At 35.8% G+C, this 15,039-nt stretch overlaps 3 protein-coding genes across 3 annotated transcripts in view; all 3 read left to right on the forward strand.

The window, feature by feature from the left end:
* CARNMT1 (carnosine N-methyltransferase 1) overlaps positions 1 to 2,145 on the forward strand; it is a 30,682-nt gene extending 28,537 nt beyond the window's left edge. Inside the window, exon 16 of the mRNA XM_081318874.1 lies at positions 18 to 2,145. Within this exon, the coding sequence (XP_081175000.1) occupies positions 18 to 128 (111 nt within the window). The 3' untranslated portion in view covers positions 129 to 2,145. The remainder of the gene's footprint in view (positions 1 to 17) is intronic.
* A 3,342-nt stretch (positions 2,146 to 5,487) lies between these two features.
* LOC308661902 (uncharacterized protein C9orf40 homolog) lies at positions 5,488 to 11,048 on the forward strand. Its single transcript, XM_081317133.1, has 2 exons — positions 5,488 to 5,838; positions 9,024 to 11,048. The coding sequence occupies exons 1-2, from the start codon at positions 5,506 to 5,508 to the stop codon at positions 9,174 to 9,176; spliced, it is 486 nt and encodes a 161-aa protein (XP_081173259.1). The 5' UTR covers positions 5,488 to 5,505; the 3' UTR covers positions 9,177 to 11,048.
* Positions 11,049 to 15,014: 3,966 nt separating this feature from the next.
* TRPM6 (transient receptor potential cation channel subfamily M member 6) overlaps positions 15,015 to 15,039 on the forward strand; it is a gene marked incomplete at its 5' end in the record, with an annotated part of 76,605 nt that continues 76,580 nt past the window's right edge. The window contains one exon of the mRNA XM_081318875.1: positions 15,015 to 15,032. Within this exon, the coding sequence (XP_081175001.1) occupies positions 15,015 to 15,032 (18 nt within the window). The remainder of the gene's footprint in view (positions 15,033 to 15,039) is intronic.

Below are 15,039 nucleotides of genomic sequence, written 5' to 3' on the forward strand. Positions count from 1 at the left end.
TACTGTTTGTTTTTCAGATGGAGAATGAATCTGTTTTGACAACATACACTGTGAATGAATTATCTATGATGAAATACTATTATGAATGTGTGATGTTTGTGGTTAGGAAACCAGAAAGCGATATCTGAAACAGACTGTCCAAAAAGAATATTGCTGGCATTTTTGTTAACAATGTTAGCAGAACATGAAGTGGTCTGTAAGGGATGACCAGACCCAGCCTCTTATTAGTGGTGCCTTTTATTCCTAACAGAATGTAACTCTCTTTATTTTCTACACTCCTTATGATATAACAAACATGCATTTTTGCATTACTTATATTTGGGTCATTAATGTGGAATTCAAATATTTCTGTATCTGCTCTTTCCATTTTAATTGGTAATTTTGGAAAGATTGATATTTTAATACATTATTGACATTCATCATTCTCCGTAATATACAGAAATGTCTACTACCTTTGTCTGAAAGAAACACTACTGGATACAAAACTGAACCCCCCTCACCACACACATATTGTTTAGAAAACAAATACAAATTTAAAGTATTTTGATCAGTATTTTAGTGATTTTTCTGAAAGGGGTTTTTTCCCCCCCAAAATTTGCAAATAATGCAAACAGCATAATGCGAATGTGGCTGTTTACATCTCAAAGCCTTAGAAAAAGTAAGAACAGTTTTGTAAAAAAACAAACTCACATTTGTCCTCATAAGAATTTTATAAACAAAATTGACTGACACATAGAGCTGCAATAATTAATGTTGCTTTTGCTCATACCATGTTGAGCATATGGATACTTTGAAACTGATTTGGCAGCTATTACTATAAACTTACTACTTGCCTAAATGAGACTGTAGTTAGGTTTGTAATATTTTGTCATAAATCCCAAAATGAAGATCTGTAAGTTTGCCTAAAAGATATCTAGCATTGATTTATATTGTAATTTTAAGGCATTATTTTTTTGTATAAAACAAGTTCATATGTAGTAAAACCAAATTCTCTCTATAGTTCTTTTAGGACAGTGCTATTGGTAATTGTGCTGAACTGCCCCACATATGTTGACACACGTTTGTGAACAAACTGGATAATTATGTTTTGAGAAATGTACTATCAGTCCTAGATCTCATGATGTAACTTGTTGGAATCTGTCATAATTTTGCACTAATTATCATATCATTACTTTTTACTAGACATAACCTGAGTGCAGCTCTGTTCAAATTTATGCATCATTCACTGCCATGAATTCTAGTTATTTAAGTACAGTTTATGCAAGATTTCTTTAAAATTAATCCTAGGTAAATTTATAGAAATTAATGGACCATCTGAAAACAAAGAAGTTAGGCATCCTTCTATACATTTAATATATCAAGGTAGCTTGCAAATATAGTCCAAAATGCTTCCAGTGAACTGAGCTAAGAAGATATAATCTTCTTAGTACATGACTGGCTTTTGAGATACCAAATAATGCAAGAGAATCGAGATTTATGTTATCTCATATGCTACTAAGGCCTAGTTAACTTACTGTGTGTCCTTTTTCAAGTTGAAAGATTAAAGAATAATTTTGCTTCCTGCTGTACTTGAACTAGAAATAGAATATATTGCTCTATGAGCAATGCTGTTAGTTATTTAAACTCATAGTGCAAAAAGTCAAAATTCAAATTTGCTTGTTAAATTTCTTGGCTAAGTATAAACTGCAGAATATGAAAACTTTGTGCATTTGTTTTAATTGATCTTTTAAGAAAAACTGAATTCCCCTATTAGAGCAAGCTATACTCATTGTGTTATCCCAGTAACTTAGATATACCGGTATGTTCAAGGTTGCCTTTCAGTGCAAAGTTACCCGAGAGTAAGTCCCATTGAAGTAAGAGGGATGCATTTCTCAGTGGATTAGATTGTTCTATTGATATTTTCCTCCTATATTTGCTAAATGCAGGACACAACTTCTCTGTCTACCTTTCACTCCTAGAAAATGCTCTTTTACAACTTACTGTATGAAACTACTTTGGAACTAATGTATTTTATGCATCAGTGGTCAAATATTTTTTATTGTACATCAGGTGTTTTAAATTCATCATATTTATTTGCTTTTTACATTTCTTGTTAAAATTGCAAGTATTAACCTTTTAAATCATTAAATTAATATTTTCTTTTCAGTTCTCTTCCATTCTCCATTTGAAGTCCAGTTTTCATGTAAAGTATTTTGTGTGTATACTTTGAAATTCAGCAGTAAATAATTTTTGAGGATTTTTTTCTTCTACATGTTCAATACTTTCAGAAGACAAATATGACAAAGATTTCTGAAAATTGGGAATTAGGATTCATTTTCCAATACAGATATGTAGAATTCATATTCTGTATCTTACAACTATCATGGGTTAATCTTCGTTAATTCTTATATATATGTTTGCATACTCTTTGTATATTTGCACACAATAGAAAATTATTTTGATCCAAACAGGCTGGCAGTTGTGATCATTTTATGATCATGTGGTGTATAACATTAAAAGGTACATATGCAGCCCCATTAAATGAAAGCAAATTAAAAACGTAAAGTATCCTTTATTTCAAATAGTGACTTTGTAACGATCCGTGAATATATTCTTGCAACATTACTTCCAGGTAATGTAGCAAGTGAAGTTTGATTTTCTTCTGTAATGATAGTGCAACTATGACCACTATTTTGTTTTTTTTTTCAGTATTACTGACCTTGTTTCCTTTGTGTAAATTATCTCAGAATACCTTTTCATCATCTTTTTATTAGCTGGAAATGACATATAGTGGTGCTTGAAAGCTTGTGAACCCTTATCCTGCATTATTTAAATTACAAAATCCTGGGTATTCATTAGCAAAGTCTGATTTTCACGATGTAGGTATGCAGAGGTTTGTCGTGGATCAAATGAGATTTTGGATGATCTCTCTCAAAAAAAAAAAGAAAGAAAAAGAAAAACCCAGCTGCTGATACTAATCTGGAAAAGATTTTATAAAACTATTTCGAAAGAGTTTGGACCCCACCATTCCACTGGTCAAGACAGTTTATACACAGATTAAGGCAGTTCAACAACATAGGTATATTAAACAACAATAACAATGCAACAGATACAATACAATAATGTATTTGTTGGTGTCAGTATTTGGTAAACAATATACTGTTACTCTATTCCTCAAAGGCCTTCTTGAAAAATCACCTTTTAATAATTTTCTGGAAAAACAAGAGAAAGGAAGCTGTTTTGTAGATGCACGCTTCCTAAAGAAAATGCCTGCTTCCAAAATTTTAAAGATGATCACAGTAAAATGATGAGAAGAGCTATGGAGAAAAATCATACAATATACTAAATTATACTACAAAATACAATTTAATGGAAAATTAATGTAAAATGTTGTATGCATGGTATAGGAAGCCAACAGTTTTCAAAATAGACAAATCATGTAACAATAAATGTTGGAAATGATAAAATAGGAACATTCTACCGGCTGTGGTCATGTAAAAGGAAAAAAAATGCAAGTAGTAGAAAGAAATACCTCAAAATACTCCGCAAAATTATACAGAAAAAGTTTTAATCAAAACCTCTTATTTTATTACTAGATAATTCCAAAACACCTAAATGAAATATATCACAATTCGTTAAGCTACACGTTGGTAGCTGCAAAAATAAATATGCCCAACAACTGGGGGGAAAACTGCTGGGGAAAACAACTGGGGAAAATTTTGTACATATGTCCATCAAGGTTGTATTCCTTACTCTCTAGAGCAAGCAAATAAAATTTGCTGACCATAGGCCCCGTGCAGTCTTTGACAGCTAATAATGCAACCCCACAAGATTGTAAATTTTTAACATTATATGATACTTATATACATTATATATTTTACATGGGGCCCGAGCAAGCCAAAAAATTGGGACACTCGTGGTCTACAGTAAGAGATCAAATTGGCTGTCCCGGCTGAGATTTTATCTTCTCTGCATCCCAAATATTTTACCTGTTAAAAACTTCTTGAAATTATTCCCTGCCGAGGAGAGAGGGAAGGGATTTTTTTTCCCCACCGTCTAAAATGGCGGCGTTTGATTACTTAGAGGAAACAAAGCTTTGAAAAAATCAACTTAAGACAACTGGATATTTATTTTCTTTCTGGAACTTGGCGACCCAAAAAATCCCTATTCTTATTGGAATCTGTCACTTTGTTTGATTTGCAAAAAAGTACTTAAAAGTGGATAAGATTTTAGTTTTGGATTTGAAAAAGACACTAAATGCTATCGGGGATATTTTGTGGCAAGCTTGGCAAAACAGTTTTATTACTTCTGACGAAGAGACTTGTTTACAGCCCAGGTCTGACCTTGGTTTTATCTACGACAAACCTAGCTTTGAGAGAGCAGCTGGGCAGTGAACCTGGCTTGTAGGAACAGTGGAGGTGAACATTTACTGTCCCCAAGAACCATCTTGAGTGTTGCATCTTCTTCACTGTTTCACCACAGCAATGTTCCCATCTGCTCCCTCAACCTCATTCCTAGTCCATCCTAGACACACCTACATCGGGGGTCCTCAGGCCACTACCAGGCCACAGCCCTTTCAGAACCAGGCCATGGAAGCGGTGGGTGAGTGCAAGCGGCGCACAGAGTTCCACTTGCATGTATAACAGGCGGGAGACCCTCGCTGCTTGTGCAAATGGAGCTGTGCACACATGTGCTCGCCCACCACTCACATAGAACCATCCCCTCTTCCCCCCCCCCATGTCCTTAAAGCCGGAAAGGTTGGGGACCTCTGCTCTACACAACAGCCACCTATGTAAGACGGACTGAAGACTTAACAGAGTTTCCATGAAGAACAGCTAGCAGTTAGAAGTTTCCTTAATTTCATAACACCTGAACAGACCTAACCATAGTTCCAACTGGGAAACTGACCATCCCAGATCAGGCTAAGTCCAAAAAGACTAGATAATTCCTGGAAGCCTGGCATTGTGACAGCCACACAAACATAAGCCCCAGACCATTCAAAAGAGGCAATCAACGAGCCAAAAAAAGGGAACAAAAAGACCAAACATCTTCTCACCAGCAATCAACACCTAAATGAGCAGAAATTAATACCGAGATTAACATTAGACCAACAATCAAACAGCAAACAATATCCCAAGCAAGCTGGCAGTAAATAGCCCAACCAAGGAACCATCTAAAACCACTCCCATCCACACTGAAAGGGCAAACCCCTAGAACATAAAACGAGAGCAAAGCCCTCTCCGTAGTAACATTGATGATGTTACCTAGTTGGGTAATGAAAAAAAACAAACAAACACAAGCTTACCAAGGACCAGGACATTTCCAAACCATCAAGAATAAAAAGAAGCAGGGCGTACACAGTTACTTATCACTTCCCCGACAGAGGGCGCAGGCGACCGGAGAACAACCCCAAAGCACCACGCTGTATTGTGCGCTCTTCCAGTAGCCCCGCCCCGTTTGCAGCAGTTAACGCCTGCGCAGTGAATCTAAGCACCCCCCCCCTCGGAGCTTGCCAAGCCGGCCTTGATGGCCAAGCGCAGAGCGGAGGCGGTAGCCTGTCGCGCGCCTTGCCAGCCGCGCTCCTTCCCGCACGCGCCTCCTTCGAAGCGCTCGCGGAGCGATCTCGAACGGCGGGAGTCGCGAGGCGCGGCGCTCTGGCGGGAAAACGGCGGCGAGAAGAAGCGCAAATGGACGGTGGCGGAGGGAGGCGACGAGGCGGAGGCCGGCTGCAAGAGGCTGGCGGAAGGAACGGCGCGGCGGGAGCCCGAGCAACGGCTTCCTATAGTCGCTGATATGGCGACCGAACCGGCGGGCCTCGCCGGAGGAGATGCAACGGGCAGCCAGGGCGGGCTCGAGAAGGTAAAAGAAAGGGAGCTTTGCGTTGGGGCTTCTGGGAAATTGTAATGGACCATGTGTTGCTTCCAGGAACGGGCGGGCGGGCGAGCGAGCTTCCGTAGTGGAGAACGGCGATGGTCTGGTGGAGCAATAAATCCATTTGGGCTCTTCTGACTGGGCTGCCCAGCCTCGCTGGTGGAAGGGACAGTCTTTGAGGGGATTCCTTTTCCAGTTTTGCGAATGGGAATCTTTATGGATGCTAGTTGGTTGGTCTTTCGTTGGGAAACTATTAGGTGATTTAACAAGTAAAGGAATAACGGTGAGGCACAGCCGTTGCCAGTGAAGGGACGTTTGTGGCCCAAACGTTGCAAAAGCAGAACGAGAATATCAAGTTTATTAAGGGCTTCTGAGAAAATTAATAATAATAAACATCCTAAATTGGCTGGATAAAAACTAAGGTGGTGATGCCCTCTGAGGATTTGACTGCCACAAAGTTATAAAAAGACTGAGCTTGGAAAGGTGTAACACAATCATCTGTGAATAAATCCTGCTCTTATCCCAAAGGTGCTTTTTCCAAATGACAAGTGGTTTTCTTGATGAGAAGCGAAACATTTTCAAAGAAAGAACCAAGAAAGTCCAGTTGCCTTTTGGAAAAAGCACCTTTGGAACAACCGTGATCTGGATGGTTGAGAATCTCCATATGGGCGACTGGTGTAGGCCACTTTTTGCAGCAAACACATTTCTTTCAACACAGGTAGTCCTCGACTTACAACCATAAAGGTAAAGTAAGGTAAAGGTTCCCCCGCACATGCGTGCTAGTTGTTTCCAACTCTAGGGGCCGGTGCTCATCTCCGTTTCAAAGCCGAAGAGCCAGCGCTTGTCCGAGGACGTCTCCGTGGTCATGTGGCCGGCATGACTAGACCCCAAATTTTTTGTTAAGCGAGACATTTGTTAAGTGAGTTTTGCCCCATTTTATGACCTTCCTTGTCACAGCTGTTAAGTGAATCACTGCAGTTGATAAATTAGTAACCCAGTTGTTAAGTGAATCTCGCTTTCCCATTGACTTTGCTTGTCACATGACCTTGGGACACAGCAATGGTCATAAATATGAACAATTGCCAAGCATCTGAATTTTAATCACATGATCATGGGGATGCTACAAAGATCGTAACTGTGAAAAATAGTAATAAAGTAACTTTGAACAGTCTCTGTTGTAAGTCGAAGACTGCCTGTATACTTCTTGTGGAGGTGACTGTGAGGTTGCTAATTAGGAAGTAAATTGGCTGCATGTTGTAGGCTGTGGCCTTGGATCACCTAATGGTTTCCCAACCAAAGACTAACCCAATTGCTCAGACCCTGTTTTAAAAGATTGATCAAGGCTATTAGATTAAATAAAGCAGAAGTTATTTATGTTCCAAATTTCAGGTGAAAAGTCACTCTTGGCCTTTTAAGTAAAATTATTTATTTTTTGATAGAAACTAATACAGATTTAAAATTAGTGCAGAAAAGAAAAAATAGAAAAGAAATAAAAATATATTAAAGAAAAGGAAATGAATGATTTTCAAGTCAACAAATATAAATAATTTTAGTAATTCATCCCTTTCTCTTAAAATGCAGTAAATGATCTCTTCCCATAGCTTGTCTATACGCTATGTAAGCCTCATTGTTCAGTCCTGATCAGCAAAAGTTCGTTAAGGATTATCAGAGATACCTATTTTAACCTTAATCAAATAAACCAACTTTAGTGGACTCTGGGTGGTGTACAAAACTAGTAAAGCTGAAATAGCTAAATACATAAGATCAGGGAGACAGTCCAGACTGCAATGATCCAATGAATAAAATCAACAAAACAAATAAGGGCCTTAAACAACAACATCCCCAGGGTTGGAACCAAAGCCAGATTTTCAATGTTTTCCAGAACCCTAGCAAATTATGAAGATGGGACAGAAGCTTAATTTAATTTGGATAGCATGGTTAATTGTCATATTTTGCCATACTTGTTTTCTACTGATTAAATCTTTTTGAGATCCCTGCATTAATAACCACCTTTGCAACTTGTCATAGAAATTTTGCAAGTCTGCTATAGATTTGTGAGGTACTTTGCTTTGTCTTAAATAGTTATTGATCCTGAATCATGGGGTGATTTTTCCTTAAGCATATGTGAATTAATCAAGTTTAATTATGTTTTTCTCAGTTTTCCCCATGTATTAAAAATACATCATTTTCAATCCCTTTGTAAACAATCTCTGTCTCTGTAATTCTATTATAAACTTTGGTGTGTGTGTTAGTGTGTATACATATATAAACCAGTCTAAAAGAGTAAAAGGTTATTTGTATTTATACATATTTTATACAAAGAATTCCTGATGAGAAAAAAAAATCATCTCAATTCCTTTAAGTCCTTTTGGATGGGTGGACAAAAAATCTGGCTTAATATGACACAATTTTGCAGATTTCACTGAGTTGTAGGATTTAATAATAGGATTTCTTCGCTATTTATTGCTACCTTTTGTACCCCACCAAAGCATTACTAAAATTGGTATGTTTGCTCCATTTTTATTTTGTACACCCATTTTTAGTTGATAATCTAAATAAGGAAATTCATTGAATATAATTTCATTTTCATAAACTCAGATTGTTGTACATTGTCAGTCCCTCAAAAAGACAGAATGAAGGAGAGAAATAGAAAATTTTAATTCCTTTTTAATGCTGAATGATCAGCCAGATTCTGGTTACCACATAATTAATTTAAATATTCTTTTTATATGCATAATATTTTTGTGTCTTCCCAGATTCAAAAATTAGATAGAAATTTAAAGAAGTTGCATAGTTCTAATTTTAGGAACCACAATTTTTGTCTAGTATGAATTATTTCCACAGAATACTATTTTTCCATTTCAAGCCACCAGAGGGTGATGCAAGTCAAATTTTCTAACGTATGTGTTGGGCAATCATTCAAATCTAAGTAAGTGTCTTTAAAAGGAAGAATGCAGTTGTTTCCATTATTGTAAATCAATTTTAATTTGATTGAGCTGCTACAATGATGGTAACTAGAGAACATTTGAATATTTGTAATAATATTTCTCCATACCATGTTCTTTCTTTGACTATGAGGTCTTAATTTCTAGCATTACTTTAATTAGATTTTGTTAGTGGTGAGTTTTGTTTTTCACTACAGTTAAATATGTTTGAACATTTTGTTTTCATAGCCTGAAGAGGACGTTTGGCACTACAACTCCTTCCAGTTCTGGAAGTTACCATTACCTACCATTGATTTGTCTGATATTCAAGAATTAGAAAAAGGCTCCATAACAGAAACAAGATCTTCCAGTAGCACCTCACTATCAGAAATGGAAACCTGAAGAGTAATCTATTGTAATAGATTGTGGAGTGTGGTTACTGTTTTGTACTGTTGTTGCTTGGAGGTGTAAGCAGAATTGATACTATGAAGGTATTAAATGTAATTTGAAGAAAGTATAACTTCTCCCGAATTTTTCTAAAATGAAGGAGTCATGCTGTAGAATTTATCAAAGACTAACTAGAGAAGGCATCAATGTATAGAACCAGTGGATTGTGAAATTTAGAGGATTAAAGGAGCTTACAAAAATAGATACATATAAACAAAATTGTTTTAGTTCATTGCCAGTAGAAATGAAAAGTGCAAAGTTCTAAAACAGGTATGGGTTATTGTATTGCCATGGAAAAGAGTACAAGTTATATATATTTTTAGTTATGGCTAGAAAAGATTAACAGCAAAATAAAATTGCAGATCTCTGCAAAACTGGAATTACTATGGTCAACACTTTCTTCCAAGAATTTTCATAGTAATACATTTTGTTGCCGAGAGTAATTTAAATCAGTTATTTGATTATAACTGGTTACTTGGGTAATAAATGTTAAGAATTTCTAGCAATTTCCAGACAAATTGAAGAATCATGCTAGAAAATGATAAGAAACCTATACGTTGGGCCAACTGATGGAGGGTCTGGACATATTTACATGGCTTGGAGCTGGACTGGACTGTTCCAGGAGGGAAATTGCAGTAAGCTTGGAGTATCTTAACTGGTAATAGATTTAGACTGACAAATCTAGAAGAGTCTTAAAGGATGAATAAAGTTAAACTAGTACACTTAAACCCCCTTTCTCTTCCTTTCCATGTGGTCCACATGGCTGCTCTAGTCTCCATTTTTATTCACTCTACCTACCCAGTTTTGCACACCACTACCACCACGTTCAAATAGAAGTTGCTCTTGCTATACTTTCTCTTGAGTCACCACTTCAGTGCATATTCAATTAGTCCGGTCCTCCTCCATCTTCTTGTGCTTACTTACCTCCATTATGTTCCTTTAACTGCATGCTGCCCATGTTTACGTAGCTTGCCTTCATCATAACTTGAGCATATTAAAATTATTCTTCATTGTCTAATGAAATTTCTACTGACTTAAAACAGTGAAAAAAATTACTGTTTATAAATTAAAATAATTCAGATAAATAATTTCTTACAATGGTATTTTCACTTTATATCTAGATACCATTTCAGTAAACTGTCAATAAACAAGCATAGGCAATGTTTGTGGACTTTTTTTAATAAGGCATGTTGAAATAATTTTTCTTGTAGAAAATAATAAATAATAAGACTTCTGTAAATACTTTCACTGAGTTTCCATATTTTTCCAGCAGTTGTACCGTTCATTTTATGTTAAATTATAGCTGAATGTAAGTTAGTTTTTCATGCTTATTCAAAAAGTAAGGCCTGCTGAACTTTGTTCTAAGAGGCTAAAAATTTGGTTCGGAATTTCAGATTTTCTTCTCTTAAAAATACAAATGTTCCTGTATAGCAGCCTCTTTTTAATTTTGTACTTAAATCGTGTTTGCTGTGTTCATAAGAATTCAGTATCAAACTTTTCAATGCAGAAAAAAAAGTAAGTATAGTTTTCTTTCTCCTCAATTCTCCTCCATTTATCTGTTGGCTATGGAATGAAAGAAAGTTACAAGATTTCATCAGTCTAAACATTCCTGTTCTTTTACCAGCATTATTTCATTATTGTGAGTCATGAACCAAAGAAACTGGTTTGAGAGAATAAGACAAAGAACAAATGACCAAAAGAAGCTACCTTTGTAAAAGGAACTATTATCTGAAAAATGCATAAGGTCACTTACCTTATGAACACATTCTTGGATAGCCATAAGTTGTTATTGTATTTTAATAATTAAAATGTGCATTATAAATCAGATATTTGACTTTTTTCTTGCTTTCTGCAGTATACACAATTACGTGAATTTTGTAATATTTGTAAAGACCCACCTGGTTATATACAAACACGTTTTTAATCCTAACTTGCATTAATATTTTGTTGCAACAACTACTAAGAAGAAACAGTCTGTTTAGTAGCACTGATATTAGCAAGAAAAGTAGTAAAAATGTTTTTTAATGACCTCAGAGTGAACAAGTCCTCGCATATATTAGTAAAAGAGATCCATCGTGAACCATTAGGGGTTTTTTTCCCCATTGGAAAGCTTTTATTCAGAACTAAGCTGCTACTTAAAACAACAAACAAAAAACATTTTGAATGTTAATCATTTTCCTAATGTGGTATATAAACTTGAAACCAGATTGTCACATGTTCTTGAGTATAAGTTGTAGTCTTTTCAGTTTAATTGCAGTACAAGTATGTCACCAGAGTTTTCAGAGTTCATCTTTTTCCTCGTTCCCATTAAAGCTTTTAATTGCAAGCACATGGACAATTGTAATCATTACTTTCCAGCATTGTTTCCATTAGCTGTTAGGGCAAAGCAGTTTTTATCTGATTGTGAGGTAGATGGAAAGTTCAGTATGAAATCCATTGGCTAAAGGCTACAAAAAGATTTTTAGTGATGAAAATGAAGAAGGTAAGTAAGCTGACTTTTCTATTGTGATGTATGCAGCTCTGATATGGGAAAAACTTTGAATAAAATTTTTAAGTTTTATTCTTGTTTATAACAGCTGTAGGTCATTATCCTGTGAACACATCAATTCAGAGAATTGTGATTATGCTGCTTTTGGGAGTGGGGAGGAATGATTATTTCTTACTGAATAAGTACTAATATTAAGGTGGAGAAAAACAATATTCCTTACATATTTCACCAGTTCAAACCAATTGCAAAGTCCTTTTACTGTTAGTGATGCACAAATGCCGAATTATATTCTGGGGGGGAAAAACTCAAGATACCAATTATTTCTTTAATAAAATAAATTATAGTTAAAATTATTCACTCCTGATTCAGAGGATTTACCTTTCCAATGCTCAGTAAGTCATGCAAAAGACAGGATAGCCTTGCATATCACTATGAAATATATGAAATATAAATAAAAGTTATGGGAAGAGTTTATACTTCAATTATAAGTAATGGTATCAGTTATTGTCTGCATTTGAACAATACCCTATGCTATTTTATTCTGTATCAGCTTCTAGGTAGAAAATTCTTAAACTTCTGAAGTGAAGAAAATGCAGGTGTAAACGGGCAGCGCTTCCTTAGTTTTGTGTCAGATGTTTGATCTGAATAAATTTTTGAATGGAAAAATGGTTTTTTGGGTTGAATTTGTAATGTTCGATATTTGTTGTTTTTTAAGAGTAAAAATATGTTGTGACATGCTGTAATGAATATGATGGTCAGATTAGACTTTTTTAGTAATAGTCAATAGTTTCTTTTTCTTTAGATCTGCTGCCTCAGAAAGCTATAGAATAGATTAATACTAGCAGGAAGAAGCAGCTTTACTTTAAGGTGGATTATTGGCCCATAGATTTACGATTGCTGAATTAAAGCTCTTTCTTTGCTGTGATCTGATTCTGATTCTGACTGAATCTGGGACCTGTTTGTGCAGCACAATGCTGTGGTCCTGAATTTTTAGTACAAAATTTTGAGAAACTGCCAGATTCTCCTGTTTTGCCATTAAACCACTTTCTGAAACTTGACCATGCAGGCTGGGAATAAAGTGGTTTGTTTGCTTTTCCTTTTTATTTTTTTAAGTGTATAGGTGTGGGAAATGTTCCATGCTCCAAATAAAGCTCTGTTCCAGAGTTTGGTCCAGAGCTCAAAAGAAGCAGCATTTGTTCCCTATTATTTGAAGTTTTCAGCTGTCCCATGAATAACTTTTTAATTTTAGAGCTATGGAAATTTTCTGAATGGCTAATGAAAGAGTAGGCATAGGTTCTGCCCTTATTACCTGCAAAATAAAAGTGGGAGTGAGGCTGAATTGGTGAAATGCATTCAGAGCTCTTGACTAAAAAGGCTGTTAAGTGGTTCTTTTGTTCTTAAATTCTTCACTTTGCTGAAGTTTAGTAGGTTAAAACAACTAGGATATGTATAAACTAAAAATTATTGATAAATGTGAGAAAGTTATTTATTTAATCAATAAGAATTGTATTAATTAAAATATGAGACAGTTGATATTAAAGGGAAAAGAAACATTTAATGTAACAGTTTGCGATCTGTACTAAAGATTTGCTTTTCAAATATTTAAATGTAAAACTAGAAAACCAATAAAATTTTCTTTTAAAAAAGAAAAGAGTAGGCATAGGTTCTGTCCTTATTACCTGAAAAATAAAAGTGGGAGTGGGGCTGAATTGGTGAAGTGCATTCAGAGCTCTTGACTAAAAAGGCTGTTAAGTGGTTCTTTTGTTCTTAAATTCTTCACTTTGCTGAAGTTTAGTCAGCAGGTTGTGTGTAACACTTTCTGGAAGTCTGCCAAAAGCAGAAGTACGTGATGTTGCAGATAATTTTGCCCTGAAAGGTTGTCAGATACAAAACAATAAAGATTTATTGATGATTAAAGATAATTATCAAAGCTAAAAGTGTGCAAAGTGTATGCGTACTAGTTCCCCCCCCTCCATGGTTTTTTAAATAAACCATTTCAGTTGTTTATTTGCTGTGCTTAATCTGTCTCCCCTCTCCCCCCTCTTGGCCATTTTTCTGTAAATTGAGTATCATCCCTTCAAGATAGGTCAGATCAGGAAACAAAGTCTGCAAGATGGATAGTGCTCTACTTGATACTGAATTAATGCAGGCTATAATAACAAAATCTGAAAGGAAAGCTTGGCTGTGCTTTCTAGTCCCTCCTCTATCAATGAATTAGGGTGGATCCAGTTTTCTCACACCTCTATTTCCTGGAGTTAATGCAGGCTTTTGTTTTTGTGACTATTGATGCATATTCTCTTTAGAGTCATCTCTGGGGCTCTCTACATAATATATGGATTATTGGCCTACTTTGACTTTGCCTGCCTGCCTTCCTCTGTGACAAAAAAATAGGGGAACCACCAGCTTTTCTCAATTTCCTATTTTTGTATAACAGACTATGAGAACGTTTTGCTCAGGGTTCAAAATATAACTGTCTTTTTTTGTTTTGTACATCCTTTGTTCAAATAATTTAGGGCCCAAAATTCAAGTATTAGCTATTTTTTTTCTTTGTAGAAACTCGAGTTCTCACCAGTGAGAACAGTGCCAAAGGCACTTACTTTATTCAGGCTTCTTTTACTCTTTCTTTTTTATAAATACCAGAATTTACCTTGGGGGGAAAATCTAACTTTGTACTGTATAAGCCCAACCACTGTTCATGATATCAAAATAAAATTATTTTGGCTTACAGGATGTTCTTCAGAGAGTCCTATCAATTGTGATTGCAGTTACTCTAACTTACCCTAGTATTTTGAAAAATCAAGTTTGGCTAGTTGGTGAGCCTGATCAGTTCCTCCCAAAAGTAGGAAGGCTCCAAAAAGTTTGAAACTCTACTCCTTCACATATATTATTTTAACTTATGGGCAGGGAGGAACCACGCAGTGTTTCATCTGAGGTGGAAAAGCACATGCTGGAATTCATAACAGACCAAACTGGATAGTTTGACCATGTCCCTTGGCCTGTCTGTTGTTTATGTATTTTGCAAGAGAGCCTTAGTATGTAGGTTCAAGAATCCTCAAAAGAACTTGGGTCATAAAGTCAGCTGCCAGTCTCTGATAGAAGAAAGTGGAACATTAACCAGTGGTGTAGTCCAAGGATCAAGCAAAGTGTTCTTTGAGTTTTGAATGGACTTTCTTTCTTTCTGTGTATCTGTGATACTTGAAGCAGCTTTCAGGGACTGGAAAAAAGAGAGTGCAGCACTGATTTACGAGTGCAACTCCAGCCCGTGAAGCTCCAATTTATGAAGTAAGGAAGAAACACCCGACAGGATGAAAGTTCAAGTGAAGGTAAAAA

This window comes from Vipera berus (genome assembly GCF_964194415.1).
Source record: "Vipera berus genome assembly, chromosome: 2".
NCBI classification, from domain to species: domain Eukaryota; kingdom Metazoa; phylum Chordata; class Lepidosauria; order Squamata; family Viperidae; genus Vipera; species Vipera berus.

Bases quoted from the DNA above. Each gene is read 5' to 3' on its own strand.
- LOC308661902 (XM_081317133.1), top strand. From the start codon at position 5,506: ATGGCCAAGCGCAGAGCGGAGGCGGTAGCCTGTCGCGCGCCTTGCCAG. The intron at 5,839-9,023 runs GTAAAAGAAAGG...TTGTTTTCATAG, and splicing joins GCCAGGGCGGGCTCGAGAAG to CCTGAAGAGGACGTTTGGCA.